Raw genomic sequence first — 23,804 nt, 5'->3', positions numbered from 1 at the left:
AATCTGAGATGTTCACACGGCTCTAGAACGAACTTGGGATATCTTACAATAGACGTTGCTTCAGAGTCCCCTCCCTCCCTCTGTTGGACCTCACAGTTTCATACAGATGCTGTCTACTTCTGAGGACCCCTGCTTCGGAACTTGCTGCTCTCACAAGAAAGAATGTATTTAATTTAATGATTGATCAGGATCAGGAATTGCCACGTTTAACTTTTTTTAATGATGAAAATCCGTAAGAGCTTAAAATATTCTTGGCAAAAACACCACCGATGTCCACATCCCCGTGAGTTCACACGTAAGCTAGCCAGCGCCTTAGTGTTGGCCGGCCCCCTTCGGCACCAGAACACAATAATTTATTAAGCTTCAATACTTAATAAGTGTGCACAAATATCATGCAAACGTATGCCCGTACTCACAAACAAAAAGTGTATTAGAGTCGTAGACGTATACAAAACATCTCGTAAACAAAAAGGAAAGAGGTTGGCATTTTCTGTACAAAATATGCAAGGTTTTCTTTTTCTTTCTTTTTTTTTTTAATAATAATCTGTAAGATGCATCATACTTCCGGCATTTTCAAAAAGTGAAAACTGTATAAAAATAAATACTCTATGTACAAACACACACACAGGCCAATCCCAGGTTAGAGGCATCACTGCAAAACAAAAACACACAAAACAACGTAGAGTTAGTGTCAGTGGGTCTGCGGGCGTCTACTTCCCTGGTGGGGAAGGAGTGTGCTCTCTGGAGGGCTGAGGGGGCAGCTCTGGAACAAGGCCCCGCGGCCCCCTGGGCGGAAGACCCCCGAGCTGTCTGCACCCCGAAAGAAGGCAGAGGCAGGGAATCACTTTCGCCTTCCTGTCACCCCCTTCCTGGCCACTAGAGGGCACTTGCTCTCTATGTGGCCTTTGGGGGCTTGGCAGTTGATGAATTACCGCATCGTCCGGGACTGAATTTCTGGTGTGGACCAACAGACAGGAGGCTTTCTAGTTACTTCCCCAAGACACCGTAGCTCTGGACAGTGGCTGTTCTCCCCCTGCCAACCTCAACCACTGCCATCTCCTAACCATCAGCGGCAACCTTGAAGAAGGAAATCTTGGAAACACGTCATTTGACACGTCTCTTCCCTCTGCCTGTGGAGTTTTAACTAGGTCTCAAGGGACACACCAAAGGGACAAGGCATGGCTGGAGAGACGGATTCTCGGGGGGGCATCTCCCTTGAAGCTGAGCTTTTCCCTTCTCTGCTCAGGGATGCTTTGGGTACATGTACTTCACCTTGGGCCTGGCGTCTTGGTGGTTTCACTACCTTTAACTCAATCCCGTGAGCTAAGGAGATTCCGGGCATTTAGCACAGAGGAACCCTTCATCTCATTGTTAAGCGGGCCACTACTGTCCCTGAGACAGGGCTGGGTTAGCTACGCACAAACTCTTGGATAGGTTGGGTTCTCCAGCCCTTTTATTTTATTTTATTTTATTTTTAATTTATTTAAAAAAAAATTTTTTTTAATGTTTATTTATTTTTGAGACAGAGAGAGACAGAGCATGAACAGGGGAGGGGCAGAGAGAGAGGGAGACACAGAATCGGAAGCAGGCTCCAGGCTCTGAGCCATCAGCCCAGAGCCCGACGCGGGGCTCGAACTCACGGACCGCGAGATCGTGACCCGGGCTGAAGTCGGACGCTTAACCGACTGAGCCACCCAGGCGCCCCTCTCCAGCCCTCTTAGAAGGATAGACCAACACCTGGAGACCGCGTAGTGAGGGCTGTGAGAAGTCTCGGTGGGAGCCAGGTGGAGGGTGGCTGCGGAGGGAGGGTGGGCAGCATCGCGGCCGCCACCTCTGCCGAGGACCCGGGTGGGCTTCCGGATTAGTGACCTGATGGCTGTCATCAAGTCAGCACAGAGGAGCCCTGTGCTTTGGGGGCCTGGACTGAGCGGGGTGATTGGGTTCAGGAGCACAGCCCTGTGGTGTTAGACGGTGTTAATGATGCCAACGCCAAGGCTAGCGTGAGCAAATGAAAGCTCATTGCTGATGGGAATTCTGGGAGCTCAGGAGACGCTGGGCAGCAGGTCCCCCGTGTGCCAGCAGGAAGCTCTGGCAGCTTAAGTTCAAGGGGAAGGGTAGAGCGGTGAGCCGGTCAGTCTCTACGAGGAGGTACAGAAGCTAAGTGAGTTTATAGTTTAAGCAACTTAGATTCCCGACATCTGTATAAATGTCATCATGTGGCTTACCTGACCTCGCGTGAACGCTGCGAGAATAGCTGCCGATAACTAATTTTGAAACACGGTCTAGGGGCGCCTGGGTGGCTCAGTCGGTTAAGCGTCCAACTTTTGATTTCAGCTCAGCTCACAAAGATCCCAGGGTTGTGGGATCACCCTGAGTGTGGAGACCCTCTCTCTGTCCCTTTCCCCGTTCATGCCCTCCCTTTCTCTTTGTCTCTCTCTCTAAAACAAAACAAAACAAAAACAAAAACCCAAAACAAAAAAACCCCAAGGTCTAGTAGTCCTTGGAGGAAAGGTGCTGTAGAAATTAACCACACGAAGCATGAAGAGATCGGCTGTGGGGCCACATGGACCGGCCGCACGCTGGGGTCCTCGGATGCCTCAGAAAACATTTTTGAAGGTTCTCTAAGTGCGTGCAGTGAATGGGATGTGTAATGGGCACCCTGCCTTTGGGATCATTCCTTTCTCGACCCATGCCTTGCGGCCTCATCTGCAGAAAGGCCCAGCGTGGAAAGTGTGCGTGCATGATGTCACTTGAGAATGGAGCCCCAAGGACCCCTGTGTCCCCCGAGGCACCGCAAACCACCGGGCGGCCTTACCTTGTTCCAACAGCCCTGGACTGGTAAGCCATCTTCGCCCTGCAGGGAGGAAGGAAGGCAGGTGGCTCAGACTCTGGGACAGCCCGGCGAGCAGGCAGGACAGGGGTGCAAGGGCCGCAAACACTGTGGCAGGCCGCCTCTTGTCTATCCCTCTCCTCTGCTTCAGGGCAGAGCCTCCGAAATGGGTGGGAGGCAAGCCGGACTTCCCACTGACTAGGGTCACACGCAGTCACCGTGCAAGGCCAAGGGGGAGGCTGCCCTCGCCTGTGGGGTCAGCGAGCAGCGGTGACCTGAGTGTCCTGTTAGGAACAGCCCTCGGCCGCGCAGGTCTCTGCTCTGGCTGTACTGAATGCTAGGTGCTCACAGCTCAGTCATTCAGCGTTTGGAGGCCTGTTTCGTCCTCTGTGAAACCTGGGGAAGGTGCGGTTGTAGGAGGTGATCACTAAGGTGTCCCCAGCTCTCCTATGATCTTAGTTTCCTCCCTTCCTGAGCAGCAGGAGGAAGAGATCTAGGCGGTTCCCATCCGATAATCAATAAGGAGGAGGGCAGGGTGCAAAGAGGCAAGCAACCTCATGGGAATCGCAACATGGTCTCGAGGTGCCTTCAGCAGGGCGACGCTGTCCTCGGGCTCAGCCTCAGCCATTACTGGGAATTTGGGGCGGGGGGCGGAGATGAAGTGGAGGATGGGGATCAACCGTGCCCCGTCTGTCCCCTTTGCCGGTGGCACCCACGGAGCACCTGTAGCCCCAGGACATCCTGAGGCTTCTCCGGCCCTGATGTCCTGGCCCCCTCTGGCATACCCTGGGGGAATCTGGAAACTGTGAGACAAGGTGGGAGTGTGAGGCTGAACCGGGGCCTAGATCTGGTCTAGAATTGCAGCCCAGATCCTAGAATTCCACGCTCCAGGGCACAGAAGGATGGACACAGGGTTTCAGATGACTGGAGCAAGCGGTTAGCCCAGAGGTGGTTGAATGGGAGCCCTCTGTGCCGCAGATCGATTTCATCCACCACGACAGGTGCCTAAACCTCTCGCCTGGCAAGTAGCAGGCAGCCGGCCCGCCGCGGAGGGCAGAAGAAGCCTAGTTATCTCAAACTGAGATAGCTCCCCCTGCCCCCATGTCCACAAAGACACAGGGCAGGGGACGGGAAAAGAGCCACGACGAGAAACAAGAAAGGGAAGATATGTACACTTCCCCAGCGAGATTCATAGACAAAGGACACATCGGTATGGGATGTTATTGCAGAAAATGCCAGTTTGCATTAAGGACCAAATAAAGATGACTTTCATTGTCCCCTCTGGGTCAGGGAGGGTCTGCAGGGGGAGGTGGTGCATTCCAGGGCTTCATGGAGACCTGCCCCCTTCCCCAGCCCGCCGTGGGGCGACACTTCACATGGACCCTGGAAGGGAGAGGAGCCTCCGCGGGGCCACGGCGGCATTCCCATCGGCACGTGATGGTGGCAGGGCGACAGAGGAGAGTGGGGCAGGCGGAGGGAGTGTGTGAGAGAGGAGCAGGGTGGCGCGGGCCAGCGGAACTCAAGGTACTCAGGCCACGGAAGGCACGTGGCCGAGAGGAGACCTGGTCGGTGATTAGTGGAGGCGCTCTGGGGGGACCGGGGTCCTATGGCTGCGTGCTCGGGGGTCATCAGGCCAGGCGGTGGGGAGGTGGGGGCAGTGAGCAGGGGCTTCAGCAGGGGGGTGGGGGGAACGGGGAGCATGCTACCCTGCAGTCTTCTTTTGTTGTCTATACTGGTCCTAAAAAGTCCCTTCACGGGGCTCCGTGGTCACCTCTCAGGGGCACACAGCGTATTTTCCTACAACTTTTTCTCTTCTCTTCAGAGATAATTCTCGTGTGACCCCGGAGTGAGACGTGGGACCTGGAGCCCTCATCTCTTACTTGTATGAAAATAGCTCCGCGCACTCTAGACCTCCTGGGGAAGTTTAGGAGAGCGGGAACCTCCTAAGCCAATTGCCTTGGAGTGAGGTGCCGTCCATTTCTCCCCTTGCAGTGAGGTGAAAGGGTGGCTATGGGGCTAGAATGTCCCTGCCCGAGAGACCCTGAGCCAGGTGTGAGTAGCACTGTGGCCACTCGGCCAGCACATGCATGGGGAGGGTTCCTAAGTGCCTCCCTGTCTCCCCTCTTCTCTTCCTCAACTACATTCTTGACCTTTCCATTCTCTTCCAGACTTGCCGGTGGTGGGTCATCTGCAGATGAAAGGGAGGGAAGCCAAGGGAGGGTTTTGTAGTGTTTCCCCAGGTTGAAGCAAAAAGGATGAATCGTTTAGTATCTAAAATCCTGACCTTGGACCATCCTTTAGTTCTGGTGGCAGCACCAGGGTAGCGACCCCAGAGCCAGCCTGGAAGAACGGGCAGAGTGGCCCCCTCTTCTAACTCAATTCTAGAACTTCTCAGTCTACCCACATTTATGAGCATGCCCGTCTGTCCCCGGCCACATCACAAGATGGCGGAGCGGAAGGGGTGTGGGACTGGCTCAGGCATCTCATTCAAACGTTCCGCCTGGGGCTCAGCTGATGCTTGCTGAACCAACCGCAGTGTGTGAAGGAAGAGAAGTCACAGTTGCCAAGAACCTGTCCAGAGGATCTCACCTTCCTGACTTTCTGGGGGCAGGTTTGGCTAGAAGCCCCTAGGAAGGGAGGGTCAGATGCGGGATGGCTCACATTAAGGGGATGCGCTTTTGCAGCAGCGGGAGGAAGAAGCCAAGAAAACATCTGGCAAGCTTTGCGTGCTCCAGGGGGCATGCTTGGAGGCCCTGAGGACCAGCCAGGGCAGGGTGACCCTTAGCGTCTACAGAGAGAAGGGGCAGGAAGTGGAGACTGAGTGGATGGGGCAGGAGGCGTGAGGAGGGCGGCTGGAGAGGCATGCGGGCAAGAACCACACACGTGGGGAAGCCTGAGTCGGCCATGCAGGCGAGGGAGGGTGATGCCATACCAATGGGCACGGGGCATCCAGTCCGTCCAGCCCTGGTAACCCCGGCTCCCCTTTCTCTCCTTTAAAACCTCGGTGTCCCTGTTCACAAAACCAACCACGATGATTATTTAGGTTGAGGCCGGCCAGCTCCGACTGTGGAGTGGAGAGGCCCAAGTCTTACCCCAGCCAGGATGCAGGGCCTTGAGGCATCTACGAGCAGGGCCCAAATCCCCGTTGATCCTCCTGTCCCAAATTCAACCTCTGCGCTCTCTTTGGCTGCCACGAGAGCTGAGCCGTGGCACATGTACAACCAGCCCCCTCCCCACTTAAAGACTCAATTGGAAACAGCGCAGATGAACTTCAAAGGTAGCGTAACATCGTTTTCAGAGCCTTCCAATGGATTGTGAAGGCACTTGAGAAGCCCGGCTGATGTGCCACAAATCGTTCCTCAGAAGCCTGTTTGGGGGTGCTTCCCTACTGGTTTTAGCTGGATGGCTAGTGGGCATCGGGAGGCTGTATATTAAGAGCCCCCTTTTTCCGGCCTTGTTCTACCCAGTCTGGGGTATAGATGGCCCCCGGGGGACATGAACCCGGGCAGTCTCCTGCATCCTGACAGAGGATCCCAAAACAGCTTGAACTGCTGGCCACAGAGGTGGCCGTGAAACGAAGAAGGCAAATGAGGGGCTCACAAACGCTACACCGGCTTCCAAAGCCATGCTGGAGCTCGCGGCCAAGGCCTGCTCCCCAAATCCCTTTCCTCCGGAGCGGGTTCTCATTTGCACACGTCCATTGTTCTACAGCTTTGAAGGAAAGGGATTCAGCCAGAATGACTGCAGCTGTGGTTTGAAGGCAAAGCCAACAGCAGGCAGAGTTTCCCTGGCCGAGTGAGCAGATATTTGCCTTCTTGGTTTCAAACTTGGCAAACCTCAAGGAACACACCAGAACAATGCGAGTGATAAATGAAGACATACCAACGGGCAGGGGGCGTCTAATCCAGGCGCTCCTTGGTCTCCCTTATCCCCTTTAGGCCCTCTAGAGCCTTTCTTCCCCCTCTCCCCCTGTAAATAATGGTTTAGTCCGAGAGAAAAAAATAACATCAAAACTTTAGGATCATTCCCGTGTTAAGGTTAGAAACAGAAAAAGAAAAAAAGAAAAATCAAAGAGGGAAAATACCGTCTCTTAATTAGGATCTTCTTCCCAGTAGGATTTGAGGCCAGCACCCATCCTTACTCCTCTAGAAACTGGAGACTTTGGTTCAGGCAGGTGGGCAGGGGGCAGGGGAGGAAACTGAGGCCCGGGGACAGGGAGCAGTGGGGCTCAAAGCTGGAAGTGGAGGGAAGTGTCGATGGAATCTATCTGTGGCCAGCGTTGCTAACACCGAGCCCAGAGCGGTCTGTGATGAACAGAGGACCCACTTCCTTCTCTTCGAGGGTCCATTTTTGAAAGGCTTTGACATGGCAACTTTTGTCCCAATTGGTTTTCATCCCTTTGATATTCTATTAGGAGGCAAGATGATTTTATCTAGAACCCTGGGATATGTGTGCGTGTTTGTGTGCGTGTGTGTGCACATGCGTGTGTGTGAGCGTGTGAAGATGTGCTTGGGCATGCGTGTACAAGTGTGTGCATGTACGATTGTGTGCTTGCACATGAGTGTACAAGCGTCCATGTGTACGTGTGTGTCTGGGGCTCATGGTGGCTCCTGGTTCTCAGTGAGGTCCTCTCATTGTACGTGCGTCCCTGGCCCGTCCTGGTCCGGATCATAGGCAGCTATTTGTATATTGACAGGTTGGTTCAAGGAGCTCATTTGTTTCTGCAAAACTTCCCTAAGCATCCTCTTTCTAAATCGAACCCCACTTTGTATGCGTCAGGATCACTCTCCATTTAAAAAGGGGCAATGGGGAGTTCTTTAATGAATTTGAGTTTGGATTTTCACATGTTGGGTTTCCTTACGAAGGGGCCGAGTGTGCCCGTGGGGAGCCTTCTTGGGAACGGGTCTCCTCGGCTGCAGAAGGCCGATGGCGTAATGCCTGGGGGCTTCCACTGTGCTCCCCGAGGTGGACAAGACCTCGAAGGCGGGCAGCGCGGGATCAGAGCAAAGGCTTGGAGCCAGAGCGCGTTCTGCCTATTACTAGCAACGTGTCTTGGGGAAGTTACTCGACCTCTCTGAGCCTGTAGAACGTGGATAACATGACCTGCTTCAAAACTTTGGTGTGATGACTTTGTGCACGGTAAGTGCTTAATACTGACACATGGCACGTGCTCAGCCGGTGAGAGTTGCCGCACAATGATGCCAATGACGATTGTTACTTCTTTTTGGCCAGTGTTGGAGCCGAGGCTCCGGACACGATCCTGTCACGTCTACTGTGTTCCTGCAGTGGAAGGCTGCAAGGTTCCTCGGAGGGAGGCAAAGGACGAGAATAGTTTTTATGTTTCCCCGAATCTTTGGAAAGTCCGCCCATTTCTTGATTCCAGGGGTTCCCTGTGATGGCCAGTGCACTGGTCTGAGTGGGTTTTCTGAAGTGCACATCCTCACTTGGAAAATGCTGTGTTTAGGAGGGAACGTGTATATGCGCGTTAGGTGTGACTGTGTTGGCCCTGAGCTCTGCCCACCAGTGAGAACGTGATGGTGTGAACTGTCCCCGAGCAGTGGACAAGCAAAACCACCGGCTGCTTGGATGGGAAGCCCACGGTCAACTTTCTCAGCAATGTGGTCCCCTATTCACCTTGGGTCCGGTCAGTGTAAAAGTAAACACAGTTTCCCATGTTCAGAGGGTAGGCAAAGCTCCTGAGGGGTGGGCGGGGGTGGGGTTCCAGGGCCCTGATGATTCGCCTCTGGGCAACAGAGGGTCGGCGGTGGTCCTGACTTTCCAGGTGGGCAGCTTGCACCACGGGGCGCCATGTTCTAAGGGCCCAGGAAATGGCTTTACAGTGGACGCCCTCTGGAGACAGTAGAGCACTAGCTTTACCTACATTTTCCCTGCCTCCCACCCCCAAAGAGTGACAAAAAGAGGCCCTGGCAAAGAGGGGGTTCTAGGTGGGGAAAGGGCAAGTTAAAGTCGAGGAGCAGAGGCTTCTGTAAAATATAGGGATGCATGAATTGACCTTAGAAGACATAAATTGCAGCTGGGAGAGTGGAAAGAAAAGGATGAGGGGTATGGGGTTATGGTAATGGGGTGAACGTGTTGGGCGGGGGGAGAGATATCGAAGGAGTGAAGGAAGGAAGTGTCCAGCCCGGGCCAAAAGAGATAATGGAGGAAGGAGAGGGAAGGAGGCAAGGGGACCTGGGGGAGCAGGCCGCTCGCATGCACAAGCACATGCACACCCAGACGGCGTGTCTCGCAGTGACCGCAGCCTCCCCGCGTGCACGCAGACCTTCCGGCTGGCTGGCTGGCAGGCAGTCCCACCGCGGCACCCAATTTTCCTGACGCCAGATTGCCAAATTCGTGCCACCCTTTATCTTGTGACCACCTTTTTCATCCTAAACGTGGCTCCTGGGCCCAATGCACGAGGCCGCTAAAGGCCGAGAAGAGTACCGTCTCTTGCGACAAGGACAGAACATTCTTTCCATTGCCCTGTGTGTCCCCCTTAGGAAAGTGCCTGTTTGGGGCTCTGGGCCTTGCCGGCTACTGCAAGGACCTTCTTCCTTCCACGAACAGGAAAGAGGCTCCAAGGCCGTTGCCTGGTGGGACACAGGCAAGCTTAGTTTTAAGATGGCGCCTTGGTTCACCATAAGACAGAGCAACAGGCTTTCGGTGCAGCGACCGGGGGCCTCTCAGAGGCCCAGGCATGATGTGTGGCGAAGTCTGAGAGCTACCTCAGGTAGCCACCCTCTCCTACCGGGTGGGGGCGGGGCTTGGAACACCTGCAGCTTCACCTTCATGAGCAACAGTGGGGCTTCTAACTAGAATGTCATCTAAGCCCCTCTGGGCTTTTCCCTTGACCACAGTGTCAATACTCTGAGCTTCAAGCCTAAGGGAAAAAAAACTGTCCCTGGCAAAGCATTGACTGTGCTTGGAACTTCCTTTGTTTTGAAGGCTTTATCACCAAGCCCTTACATCTCTCCCCAAAGGTCCATTAGGGCCTGGGGTAGAAAGAGGTCTGTCTGAGGAGGTGAGATGTAGGGGGAGCTCTTCCAGCACATTCTGGCATCCCGAGAGTCAGATCTCTTGAATAGAGGACACAAGCTGTTCCTTGATTCAGAGACCCGCTCTTCGGAATAAGTCAGTTGTCCGGTACGGTATGCTCGAAAGCGGGCTTGTGCAACTTGACCGTTTGCCGGACTTGACTTTTACTAAGTGGCATATTGCTAATTTATGGGTGGGGCAGGGGAAAGTGTGTAAAACCTTTAGCTAGGAAGGAGTCGTGGAGAAGAAATATTCTCCCGTGGATTCCTGGGACCTCACTGGCGCATTCAGCAACCCCAGTCCCTTACATCATCACTTCCAGTCTCCTGCCACCCCTCCAGCTGGGACAAGGGCATCTTTCTGCCTGTCTCCACGTCTAGGGCGACATGGTCACTGCCACCGGGGACTGGCTTTGCAGCCTCCAAATGGCTCACTGCCTCAAGCCAACTGGAAAAGTCTTAAGAAATAGTTCAAAAAGTATTAATTGAGTATGACAAAGACAACCAGAGCACTGTAGAAATAAATTAGAAAGGGAATTAGTGTGCCAGCTAAGAGGTGGAATGATCAATTTTTTTGGTGGTCACAGTCAGGACGGTGGGCTTCCCAGCCTGCCTGAACAGCCAGCACATTTCTGGAAGTAGGTCTGTTTCTTCCGGTGGTTTCTAGACTTGGTTTTCCGCGGACAGTTTAGTAGGGGCCCCTCTGCCTGCTTCCTCTTACTTATAGAGGCCACAGAACAAATTGAGTTGCTTTTGACCTGCTGCCAGAAAGGACAATTTAGGAAAAAAAAAAAAAAAAACAAAACAAAACAAAAAAAAAAAAAAACGATGAAAAGGGGCGCCTGGATGGCGCAGTCGGTTAAGCGTCCGACTTCAGCCAGGTCACGATCTCGCGGTCCGTGAGTTCGAGCCCCGCATCAGGCTCTGGGCTGATGGCTCGGAGCCTGGAGCCTGTTTCCGATTCTGTGTCTCCCTCTCTCTCTGCCCCTCCCCCGTTCATGCTCTGTCTCTCTCTGTCCCAAAAATAAATAAAAAAAAAAAAAAAAAAAAAAGAAAGGACAATTTAGGGATAGAAGGAGTTCAGTAAATACACCTTAAGTTGAAATGACAGGATATAAGATATAAGCAAGATATAAGCATACAGATTCTGGCACTTTCTAGCCAGGAACACGGTTATCAGTGCTCGAAGATCAGCCAGAAGACCAGGGGTTGAAAGCTATCTGCTGTGCCTCTGTCTGCGTGAGCTCAGTATATTTTGTCGTGATTCTGGCCTGTTCTCCATCTGTTCCCCCACTCGTTCTTGTCTACCTCTAAGACCCTTGGATTTTATGACCCACTAGAAGATGCACTTGGGCCTCTAAGAGCTGTGTGCCACACTCCGAGAACCACTGGGAGGAAACAGCAGATGAGACGTTCTATGAAGGGACCCGGTGGTCATCTCTCGGTCGGGTGTAGTTAAATGGTCCCTGCTGGGCCCAGAGGCGTCTTGTGTCATCCACCGTGTACCACCATATGGCCATGGGTGCTGTGGACATTCAATAATTGTGTCCTGCTGATGACGGCAGAAACCAAAGGGACAGCAGAGGACCTCGGGAGGTGCAATTCATTTCATGGTCCTGCTGACTTTTTCCAAGAGAAATAATGGCTGTGATGATTTTTTAAAGGGTTGGCTGCTTACAACAGCTGTCTGCTTGCGCTTGGAACTGGAATTTATTTCTTTCTCACCAGTGGCCTGGGATGCCTGGCGAAACTAAGTTTCAGAAAATACCATTTAGGGGTCCATTATCAGGGCACCCTAGGGAGAGCTGGGCACGTGACTCCCGTTGCTGGATGGCAATGCTAATCTGATGGCCACCCTGGGATTCAGTCTCCCCTTGTCTTGTGGAAAAATCCATGCTTCTATTTCAGGATTAGGCCTCAGGCTGCCTGCGTGCTACACAGTGAGCCCCTCACTATAAAGCCTTTTAATTCAGGATGATTTGCCAGGAAAAACTGTATCTGCCAATGGTGGGTCAGGAATCCCCAATTGATCATTCCACCACATCATGAAGACATTAGTAAGCAGAGCCAGAGTGCAAAGGCTCAGACTCACCCGGTTTCCTTTGTCCCGGGTGGTCCATGTAAACCCTGTAATAAATCGCACAAATGAAGACACGTTAATGAGAAAAGGCAGGATGGCCATCCCGTCCTTCCTTCCAGGATCATAAAGGTCTTCACTGATGTCTGATTCATCAGAGACAGGCTTAATTATCCCCATTTTACAGAAGGGGGACAAAGGGGCTTGACCTAGAGACAAATAATGAGTTATGGGCAAAGCCAAGAACAGGGTCCTGGTTTTCTCTCGCTGCAGCCGAGGCTCCGGGCCGGTGGCTCTATTCTTCTAGCTCACTCGTGCTAATGAGTGCCAGGTGCTGAGGACACGGCCTGGACACAGAGAGCTCTCCTGGCAGAAGAGGTGTTTGCATGGCTCTCCCGCCAGGCTCTTGCTAGATAAATGACCCCAAAGCTGCTCATACCCTCTTTTCAAGGTACAGGCTGTTCTCCATTGTCTTTAGCTAGGGGAACGGCACAAGGCAAGGACCGGCCAGGGTTAGCCCGAGCAAAGCTGCCTGGGCATGGAACTGGTGAACAGATGTACCACCTCCCAACTTCCAGTGGGTGGGAAACAAAGGTCCTGGCTCTCTTGGGCGACCGACTTTTATAACAACCCAACGGGAAAATCTGCCGTAATTGGGAAGGCTGTCTCTTGGGAGAGCCGCCCCTCTCATGAAACCTCTCCCTCTGGCATTACTATGATGCGGATTTGATTCTGCCCCTCCTCGACGGCAGGGGCCGCTGACACATTCGTCTGTGAGGCCCCCACTGCACGGAACACAGAGGCTTGCAGCGGGAGGGGCTCGTACGTGTTTGCCTCATGCCTGAGGACCTGAGGCCCAACAGGGGCCATGTGTCCCAAGCACTGCCTCGAGCAGTGCCCAGCAGGGAAGTTCCACGGCCAGTTGGCTGTTGGCAGCCTCCTCTGTCACAGAAATCAGCGTTCTGGCTTAGCTCTGGATGTCTGCTCCGGGCTCTGGGTTTTCTGTTGTGACGATGGCTCTGTTGGGGGTAGGGATAGGCGGAGAGAAACTTCCCGTCCTGCAACACTTACAGGAAGCCCAGCCGCTCCTGATGGTCCTGTCATCCCAAGGTCTCCTTTGCTGCCCTGAAACAGGAGAGAGAAACCCATGAGCCCTCCCTGACGGGGCAACAACCTTCCATCAACCGTTTTCTGTTTTTGTGTGAAACCCAGGAAACCTCTCCAGTCCCCTCAAAGAGCTGTCACTGCAAAGCAAGGGCTGAGCGGAGGGCTTGACTGGTGTGGACTGTGCCTCGGCACCTCCCTCCCTCCAGCAGAGCCCATCCCCCGAGGCCCTCTGGAAAAACCGGACACTGTCCTGAAGGTAGTTGCTGGCCCTCAAGCAGAAGCTGGGGAGGGGAACAAGGAGCAGGACATGAGCATGGACAGCGAAGGTGGGGAAGAGGCAAAGAGCTTTGATTTCTTCTTTGAAGCCACAACTGTCCCCTCTGAGAGCAGCCATCCTGGTTCCCAAAGCGGCTGTGATCTCAGGGAAGCCTGTGACCTAGGGAGGAGGTCTAGTGTCCCAGCGGCTCTCCGGTGACCCGCCCCTCGCGGGCCTGGTTGGGGAAGAGCTGACGGACGGGACGGGCAGCCCTCCTCGTCCCCTGAGCCGAGCCCCCCACCGGCACCGCACATGCCCACTCCCCGGGCTGCGGCTGGGAGACGTGACTGTGGGAGCTGGCCTAACGCCCGTCCTCCTGACTGCCAGGATTTTCTTATGCCACCTGGCACTCCGTTCTATGCTGTCTTCCTCAATCATACAGGGTTTAGGTGTGTCTGGTCCCAGCAGCACCGGGGACCTTGCCAGACTGAGCCTGTGACTAATGCCAGGTGACTAGGAGCCCAGCACGGGAAGCTGTCCGTCTGTCCACTCACAGCTATAAAGTGAGCAACCCAGGCCGGCCGGCTCCCCCACGGGCTGCTGTGAGGGTCACTGGGAGAGGACAAGGAGGTCCCTGCTGCTCCAGGAGGAATGGGTGGGGGCTAAGGACCCGCGGCTGAGCCCGGGCCGGGGCGCTGGCCCCCTCCTAGTGTTCACATTCACTGCCCCTGGTGTGCAGACCACCCCCCTGTGTGTGTGCAGGGTTCCCGAGCACTCACCCTCTCGCCCTTTGGTCCCGCTGGGCCTGGAACTCCGACTGGTCCTGGAGTACCCTGGGGAGGCGAAAGAAAGCAGACGTGAGGGGGCCGGTGCCAGGGGGAGCCCCGGGAGCCCCGCCCGGCGCTGGAGATGAGCAAGGTCCAGAGGCCCATTTTCAGGGTTGGCGAGGCCAGGCTCATTCAGGGCAGTCATTCGACTGGGGCGGGTTCCTGTTTGGGTGGGGGGCCTCGGGGAGAGAGGCGTCCCCCTGCCTCAGAGCCAGATTTGAGGGGGGAAACCCTTTCGCTTCACCACCAAGCTTGCCAAGGCTGAAAACGGTAGAACTGTTGCTTAGTTTGCTCCCTGAAGCGCTTGGGAGGGGTGGGTGCCATCCCCGGGGTGGGGGCGCGGGCTGGCACCTGCTTGCCGTCGCAGCTCCACATGCAGCGGGAGGTGCTTCATGCCACAGAGACCGATGCAGACGCACATACAGAGGCAGGCGCGGGAGGGTCGTTCAGCCACCGCTTAGCCCACCCGCCCCACCGCCCCGGCCTCCCGCCTCCGGCCGGGCCTCTGCACCCGCTCCCAGGCCCCGCGGGGCAGGCTGCACCGGACAGTGAAGCAGTGTGCCTCGGACGGGTGCCAGCGCTGGCCTGGCCGGGAGATGTGTCCTGCTGGCTCCCGAATCGGGGCTGCCGGGGGGTGGGGGCGGGGCTGGCTGTGACACAATTATCTTCGCCAGTTTCCACCCGGACTGGACGAAGTGTGCATCTCAGAGCTTTCCTGTTGCTCGGCCTCGGTGTTTAGATTTCCTGCTCAGACAGGGACTTGAGGACGAGGGGCTGGCCTGTGGGGGGCTTTCTGGGGCACGAGCCAGTGGGGGAAACGCTGACTGACCTCACGCGGAAAAGATAAAGAGCGCTAAGACGTTCTCGGTGCCCCCTTTGCAACTACGGGGGGAGGACTGGGCAGGTGGCACAAGAGCGTGTCAAAAATGAAGGAGGCCCGATCAGGCTCAGAATGGCACTCCAGAGTTCCTGGCCTCATGTCAAGCCTCTCAGGCCTTTCAACTCTGCGATATCGGAGACGTTTCTTGGGCTCTCTGAGGGTCCATTTTCCTCCCTGTGAAATGGGGATGATGATACGAGCATCTGCTTTTGAGGCCCCTGCCCATTAAAACGGTTGAATGTATGTCACGCATTCGGCACCAATAAATGTCAGTATTGGCTGGGCAGGGTTATTTGCCCCATAAAACTTTTCCTTTAAGGTTGTGATATTGATTTAATGAGGAAAAATAAAACCTGGGGCCCAAAGGGGACAGCATCTCTGAATTTGCACTGCTCCCCCGTCCGTCCAGGAAGAACGGAGCGCGTTGTGAGGACAGTTTTGCTTTCTCTGATTCCAGCCACAGATCATCCCCCTCGCCTGACGGGCCACCTGGGGAAGGTGCGCTGGGCGTGAGGAGGATGAAAAGGGAGGGACTGGGGAGGAGCGAAGCCGGAATGATGCCTGGATAAGAGGTCTAGTCTCCGTATGGGAGCAGGTATAGTGTCGCCTCCGTAAACGCATGGTGGAGAGGGGCTCTGGAAGGGCCGTGGTCTCGGCTGAGCCACGTCACCGCCTCTGCTTGGCGAGGACACGTGCACTAGGACGAGGCTCTGCGGCTCCTTCTCGAAGCTCTGGGCTCCCGCTGCACCAGCTGTGAGGTCCACCTCCAGGGCCCCGAGAAGGCCCACTGCTGCCTTTGTGCTTTTGACATCGGCCTGTACCCCAAGTGGATATCCTGCACGTCCACAAATGAAAGCCTGCAAACTCGCTTTCCCCTGAGGGCCATTCCAGCCAGCTCATTAGAACCTCGACTTCTAGGCAGACCATGCAGCCGTGGCCTCACAAGTGTCCCGCAAAGGCAGGGCGGGGACTCCCTGGCTGGAAGGGGCCGGGCGTACCCACAGCTCTGGTGACGGCTCCCGGGCAGGGAAGTTCAGCCTCCTGGCCCTCGGTGGTCAGTGATCCCTATACCCTGGGAAGGTGACAGGCTTCAGTGGGAAAGCCACTTCCCTAAAGACCTCCCGGGGTGCTCTGGGAGGGGCCTGGCAGGTGGAGAGGAGAGGAGAGACTCTTTTTCTGATGCTTCAGCTGTTTGTCACGAGAAGAAGGGCCAGGCGCTTTCTAGTCATGAGTAGTGATGCCTGTTTTCTGGAATCAGAAAAGAATGAAGAGGGGACCCGAATGTTCCTGACTTGCTCTGCATAAGCCCCCCGTTGAATCGCGGGGCCGCTGTGGCACCACAGGAAGTGGCTATAACATGCCTGCCGAACACTGAGCTGGGACCATCCCATGTGATCCTAGATGCTACACCTGTCCTCACCCCAGTACACTCCACAGGGGCTGCACAGGACTAGGAAGCCCTTGTGGGCAGACAGGAGATGGACAGAGCTCACAGCATGAAGACAACACGGCATGACAGGCACATACAGACACTGTTGTGTTTGGTGGGCGTGAGTCAGGGTCCCGACCCCTGGGGCTGGGCTCCCAGGCCGCACTCGGCCCTCCGCGAGAAACAGAGTCTATGCCGCTGGAGCAGACTTCCACCCCGTGCCCGGCAGTCAGGAAATTCAGATTTGAGGACCCTGGGTTCACACGATGGCCGGGGGAATTCAGATGAAGGCCATCCGTCTTTGGCCAAGAGACCCGAATAAGCGTTTCTGAACTGAGTGCAGACGGTACCTTTCTGGTGTTGGTGGTGGGATGAGGCATGACTCACGGGGAAAACGAGGCCACAGCGGGACAGGGACAGACGAGAGGGGTCACAGGCCGGGGGTGGGGTGGGGTGGGATGACGGGTGACGGAGAAGCGACACTCACCGGTGGCCCAGGCCTGCCGTCCAAACCTGAAGCTCCCTGGACGAAGGGAACAGTTTGACCAAGAAAAGGGGAGGGGAGGAACGGGAGGGAGAAAAAGGGACCGGGGAGGGAAGAGGTGAGTGAAGCAGTGACTCTGGACAGACACAAATGCTGGCAATCAAACAAAACGGGAGAAATAGGCTTGGGAGGACAGGTAATGGTATTCACACGGAAACCAACGAAAACGGACACTGGGTGCAGTGGGGCCGACCGCTGAGCAGGCCGGTGGAGATCCGTGCAGAAGGCCGTTCTGATCCTCAGCGCCCCCTGCTTCCCTCTCGCCTGTTATCCCCTCTCAGAAACCCCTCTCCCAGGGGCTTCCAGTGCCCCGGAGAAAGGGACGCAGAAAGAGAATTCGTGGGAAGGTGTCTGGAACCAGAGGTAGTGCATCCCTTCCCCAGGACCAGTCTCACTGCAGAGGGACAAGCCTGTGTGGACGGTGGGTTGTCTTTCCAGCGTCTTTTGCACAGCAGCTGAGACCGGGCCATGCTGGGGAACCCTGAGGAAATCAGTACTGAGTTGGGAACCTGGGGGAGAAGCCAGCCTGCTTCTGCTCCAGCGTTGGGGCTCGGATGTTAGTGCTAACGATGGCTGACCTTTCTCTGGCACTGCAGTTTGCAAAACTCAGCACGAACTCGATCCTTTCGTGTTGTCCCAAACAAGGGCCCTTTTATAGAAGAAGGCTTTGGGGGCAGCTGACTGCGACAAAGGTCTAAGGCCACGTACGCCCTGGAGTAAACTGGCTGGCGGGTGGGATGCTATTAAGACCACTTGCAATGCAGCATCCAGTGATATACGAGGGGGGAATAGGCTGGGAAGCTGCCCCTGAGACCCACCTAGAAAAACCAGGGGGGAATTTGTCTAATGACTCCAATGTGACAAACCACAGAGAAGGCAGTGGAGACACTCTGGCCCGGTAAGGACTGAGTTCTTAAAAACTACTTCCAGCAGTTCAGAAATGAGCCTAGGCCAGGGTGCCTGGGTGGCTCAGTTGGTTAAGTGTCCGACTTCCGCTCAGGTCATGATCTCGTGGTCCATGAGTTCGAGCCCCGGGTAGGGCTCTGGGGTGACAGCTCAGAGCCTGGAGCCCGCTTTGGATTCTGTGTCTTCCTCTCTCTCTGCCTCTCCCCCCACTTGTGCCCTGTCTCTCTCTCTCCCTCAAAAATAAATAAACATTTAAAATATTAAAAAAAAAAAAAGAAAAAGAAATGCGCCTAGGCCTCAGGATTGTACGGTGGGGCGATGCCCCCTGGCAAGGAAGGGCAGGGGAAAGGGTGTTGGGTAGTAGGGTCCTCTGGGGACTTCCTTCTCAGTATTAGAATCACAAAAGTTCCAGGATGATCTTGACTCACAGCCTAGAAAGCTGTGGTTCTCAACCCCACTGCCACAGGAGAATTTCCTGGGGGAACATGTCAAATAATACAGATGCTTGGGTCCCACCCCACCCCAACTCAACCAGAGTCTCCAAGAATGAGGCTGGGAGTAATGGCATGTTTGGAAAGTTCCAGGCAACTCCAGTGTGTAGCCAGCCCTGAGAACCACTTCTGTAGGGCAAACAGGAGGAACTGAATAGGATGTCCTAGAGAAGCAGACTCCTACCATACAGCATACAATATTGCGGTGAAGCCAAAAATCAGAGCTTTCACTAAATATCCACACACTTTGTCTATGCAGCATTAATACTGAGTTATCTTGAGAGATCTGGAGCAGTGGACACAGACTGGAGGTTTTCAGGGCATATGTGGGCCACTGACATATTTTGCACAATCTGCAGAGTTGCAAGGAATTTTGACTTCACGTTAGAAAATGGGGAGATGTCATGTAAAATGCCAGATGTCCAGCTTCCTTTGAAAAATGAGACTATCCAGAATACTGGACCCTCATTCCCCCAAGGCAACAGTCAGCTGAACTGAGGAGGGACGGCTTTCCTTAAGAAGGGACCCATGGTCTCCAATGGGCCACAGTCCCCACGCCTCCCTATTGTCTCTCCGAAGTCCCCGTCTGTTGCCAGCTGTGAATATGCTTGCTCTGTTGTTTTCCTAAGCTAGCAAAAGTATTTCCCTGTGCCCGTTTCGCTATTGAAAGTTGACAGGTTGAAGGTAGACTGGCACTTTGTCTTTCCTCTGGCACTTTCTTTGTTTATGTGACCTGTTCGGTCTCTGTGCCGTTTGCATTTCAACCCCTGGCTCCAGTCCCCAGTGTTCACTAGGGTGTTGGGGCCATGAAGGCGGACAAGGAGAGATCTGTGGTTGAGCGGGGGCAGGAAGGCTCTTTAACAGTAAGGAGCATTTAACCATGCCGGACATAGCCTGAGACACAGGAAAATGTCTGTTCAAGTCATCAGTTTTCTTTCAGGTACATCAGCTCCTTAAATGGTCCTACATTTGATGCGCTAATGAGGGTGGAATCATACCTTTTGCTCTTGCTGTTTGGTTGCTGTGATTATATTAACCAGACCTTCGAGCCCTGCCAAGCTGGGGTAATTGGGTTTCTCTTTGTTGGAGAACAAAGCTGTTCTTTACGGCTTCCCAGGGTGGGAACTGGCCTTGTGCCTGGGACGGAGGAAGCCCCAGTGGCTGGAATGAGCCCCTTTTCGAGGCTGAGGCCTCAGTGAAGGAGCAGCCTCTGGCGTGGCCTGACCGCTGACTTCACATATGCCATCAAGTGACCCTCTTTCTTCTCTGGGGCCATCAGTAAAATGAGGAGATGGACCGCGAATGACCACGCTAGCTCTAGAAAACCAAGCCATGAAGAGTGCCAGCCCCTCTGGGGTGTGAGGGAGGATGAAGCCCAGGGCTCCAGGGAGGGCGAGGCGGTGACAAGGCCATGAGCTTGTCATGGAGTTTGGGACAAAAGATTCGCCCTGGCCGGGCCCCATGTCTGGAAATGTAGATGCCTCCCAAGCGGCCCCTCGCCCTGACCTGGGATCTGATCTCAGGGCAGGCTGCGACGGGAGATCTGAAAGGCCTTAGCCTGCTGGGACCAGAGAATCTGCCTCTGTACAGGCTTTTCTGCCATGGCCAGTGCTTAAGAGCAGAGAGCGGGGGCTCTGCTCGGGTCTCAGTAGGAAAATAAGAGAGAGACGAAGACGTTTCACTGTCTCCTTGCCCCCAGGTCCTTCACGCTGGGGTCCCAGGAAGGCAGAGCTTTACTGCCTCTGAATCAGGCACATGTAGGCCAGAGGCTGTTCTCAGGCCACTTGTGGCTCTCCAGCTGGGTGCTCCTTGGGGGGGGGGGGTGTCATATGTAGCTCTCTATTCCCCCCACACCCAGGCCAGGACCTGGCCCAGAGGGAGCCCTGGGTAAGGGAATTAGAGGCTATGACCTCGCCCGGGGTAGGAAAGCAAAACCACGCGGAGTTCGGGGATGCTCAGAGCTTGAGAACCTGTAGCAGTGTTCTCCTGGGGTCCCGTATACCACCCGGCCTCCTCAGGACCACCCAGCTGGGCTCCTCACGGTGCTGCTGGCTCTGAGATACTTACGGGTAATCCCAGCGGCCCTCGGTCTCCTTTCTCTCCCTGGACACCCTTCTCTCCTTTTGCTCCATCCAGTCCCGCTTCCCCCTGAAGGAAAGGGAGGGGGCAAGATCACAGATGGGCACGTCTCAGCCACCTCAGTGTTGCGTTCTGGGATCCTGGAGGGTGGGGTGGGTTGGGGAGATGAGGGCAGGTAGAGGATGAAGGAGGGAGGCGGTGGAGGTGGCTGGCCCAGGGATGGCAGGCTGGAGACTCCAGGAGTCCTTGAATTCCTAGCCTGACTCTCCCTCAGTTCGAGTCCTCAGTATGCCTGTGGTGACTGGGAGGTCCCCCTAAGAAAAGGGGGTGGAGTGGACACAAGCCCACAGGGCAATTCCAGGTGGGGCTTGGGCCTAAGTGACCACTTGTATAGCAGCAAAAGTGGGGCCCTCCAGACACTGGCAGGTGCCTGAAATGCCAGCATGGGAACCCCGAGGCTTGCAAACTAACTGGGACAAGAAATTGCCCAACAGTCCCCTGAAGTATACTGGGGCAGGAAGTAAGGGCCAGTAGGCCATCAGCGCCCAGCCCCTCTTACCCAGTTGGAATGCTTTTGAGCGGGGAGCCTGGGAGACCTCCAGGCTAGAGACCAGTGGGTTTGGACCCGGGGAGGGGGCCCACACTACACCCCTCTCTGTCTCCCACCCAAACTTCAGGGCGAGTGAAGGATCTGGGGTGGGTCACACGGAAAAGGATTTCATCGTCTGCTAAGAATCTAACCTGTCACTCACTGGGTGGATTAATGGATGGGAAAATTCTAAATCCAAAGCCCGCCCAGTGTCAATGATGGATGTGAAAAGGACTGTAGGACTTCATTCTGTCCTGATTGTAGCCACTGGCTAGAGGGTCACGCGATTCCATTTAGGGAGGGGGTCAGCTGGGCCACCTGTCTCTGAAGGACTTTCTTCCTTTGCAGCCCTCACCCCTCGCCCCTTCCCCTGCTCCTGCACTTGTCACATGACCTCTTCTTACCTTTGGTCCAGGAACACCTTGGAGTCCCTGCATTTGGAAGCAAAACAGGGGTGTCTCAGAACTGCATTTCTGGTTAGGTCAAAAATACCTTGTCCACAAGTTGGACCACGAAAGAGCAAGGGCCTAGGGTCCCTGCCCAGGGGAAGCAGAGGGGATGCTAAGGGGGTTTGTGCTTGGGCCTCCCTGGGGCGGGGTCTGATCCAGGCTCCCCAGCCAGGGACTGACAGAGAGTCTCTCTGTAACCCCCACAGCTGACCTAGAGTCTCACGAAGGGAAGATTTGGAAAGAACACAGCAAAAGTGGAATAAATTAACATATGCAAAGTGTTTGGAGCAGTGTTTGGCACATAATAAGTCTCGAAAAATGTTGGCTACTCTCATCATTACTACTCCTACTTCTGCCAGTGACAATGGGTGACACAGTGCCCTGGGGACTGTGAACCCCACAGAGGAAGGACCAGCATCTGTTGGTTGAGAATGCTTGGGGACCTTATAAAGGCCTCATCTTATCACCTGTAACCATGGAAAGGCCGATCCACTGGGGCTGGTCTTAAATCACTGTCTCTATTAATCTAGTTCATTTTGCTGGCCAGATAGCAGAAAGAGGAAACAGGAGAGCAGACGCCTGATGGCCAAGGGCAGAGCTTAGTGACAGAGGGACTCCTGCAGGGCCGTGGGACCAGACCCCAGGGCTGCCTGGCCACTCCACTGTTTTTGGGAAACCCGGCAACACCCAGGTTCTTTGGTGTCACTGAGGTGGTGCCTGTTTAGCAAGGGAAGGAAAAGGAGTAGGGAGGGGTTTGCGGTTGAGAAAATCCCATCCTGGGAGGAGGCCGTGACAGTGACCTGAGGCCTCTGAGGTTGACCCCAGTGACTGCTGCGGTGAGGGGATGTCAGGGGCCCGGTTAGAGTGGACTGAAACACTGACAAGCCCTCCAGACTTACCGGAGGTCCGGGAGGCCCCTCTGGCCCTGGGGGCCCAGGAACCTAGAATCCAAAGGGAGATGGTTAGCCCACCGCCTTTACGCTCCAAGTGGCCTCTCCTTCTGACATGGCTCAGGGTCCAGCTGGGGACTGACTGCAAAGCCAGAGGAAGACAGAACTGCCCAGCATGTAGTCTCCCAAAAGAAGGCTTAGAACAGGGCAGAAACTCACAGCAATTGATTAACCTGTACAATATTAAAAAAAAAAAAACAAAAAAACCCAAACATTGCCAGGAAATGCTGTCGAAACGTCTAGACTTCCAGATTTTCTTGAAAAAAAAAAAAGAGAGAAAGAAAGAAAAAAAAAAAACATCTGGCAGCACTAAGACTCTTGTTCAAGCCTGGCAACAATTGCCTAGAGCTGAATAAGAGGTTTCCCCTCTGGGGCATGAGATCTTCCGACGACCCCAGTCCCCACCACCCCCTATTGTCTTTGACCTCGACCTTTACCTTCATTTGTTGCATGCCTGGTCCTTGCAGGCATTTGAATTTGAGATCTTTGGCTTCAAGGAGCAGAGACTGGTTATGTGGAATGGGGGGGACGCTGAGCAGTTTTGGAAAAATGTCCCTCAAGTCTCCTTGGGTCTGTAACAGAGACCGCTGGTCTCTGCTTCCCTTGAAGACACAGTGAGGTAGAACAGATTCACACTGGGCAGGGAAGGGGCAGGGACCCAGGGGGTCTCTCTCTCTCTGTGGAGGATGCTGTTCATTGCAGATTCTGTTTCTGATCAGGATGGACATCCATTTGCCCACAGTCAGTCACCCAGGAGGCAAGGGGAAGTCCTGCCTGCTCCTTTCTGAGCTGCTCACCCCATTTCAACTTTGAAGCTCTTCTCGCCTTCCCAGAGTTAGAATCCCATGGAGTGTGGCCGGGGTGTGACCTCTCTGCCAGGCCATCAGAGAGGAGCTCCCTACACCGGGCAGAACTGGTACCTCTAATGTGTCTTGGATCTGTGGACTTCTCGGCTCAACCTCTGGAAACTCGATTTTCTTTTGTGAAAAAGTTTACTGCTTTTTTTCTTATTATAAATAAGTAGTTCATGTATCCTGATTGTGGTCGAAGCTACCCAAACCTATGTATTGAATAAAATTCACGAACTATACAGACGTCGATTTTACCGGATGATAATTTGGAAAATAAAATAATTAATAACAGACCCATTAAAATATTTTGTAAATTACAAGGGATTGAAAGAATGAAAAAGAATAAACATCTGAATACTAATATTTTGCTTTATTTCCTTCCACGCTTTTTTGATGCGGCATAAAATGTATTTGAATACGTCCGTACTTAATGATGATTATCATTAATTATATATATATGATTATATATATACATGATACATATACATGATATATATATATATAA

General features: G+C 54.2%; 1 protein-coding gene across 1 annotated transcript in view; it reads right to left on the bottom strand.

Moving 5' to 3' along the window:
• Positions 1–204: 204 nt before the first annotated feature.
• The window catches only part of COL13A1 (collagen type XIII alpha 1 chain), a 147,076-nt gene continuing 123,476 nt past the window's right edge, over positions 205–23,804 (bottom strand). The window contains 11 exon segments of the mRNA XM_042960600.1: positions 205–652; positions 2,816–2,854; positions 6,713–6,799; positions 11,957–11,973; positions 11,976–11,991; positions 13,013–13,066; positions 14,084–14,137; positions 16,928–16,963; positions 20,449–20,529; positions 21,454–21,480; positions 22,398–22,439. Of these exon segments, the coding sequence (XP_042816534.1) occupies positions 650–652; positions 2,816–2,854; positions 6,713–6,799; positions 11,957–11,973; positions 11,976–11,991; positions 13,013–13,066; positions 14,084–14,137; positions 16,928–16,963; positions 20,449–20,529; positions 21,454–21,480; positions 22,398–22,439 (456 nt within the window). The 3' untranslated portion in view covers positions 205–649.

Source organism: Panthera tigris, chromosome D2 (genome assembly GCF_018350195.1).
Source record: "Panthera tigris isolate Pti1 chromosome D2, P.tigris_Pti1_mat1.1, whole genome shotgun sequence".
Classification (NCBI taxonomy): Eukaryota; Metazoa; Chordata; class Mammalia; order Carnivora; family Felidae; genus Panthera; species Panthera tigris.
This window is presented reverse-complemented; position numbering and strand designations above follow the sequence as displayed.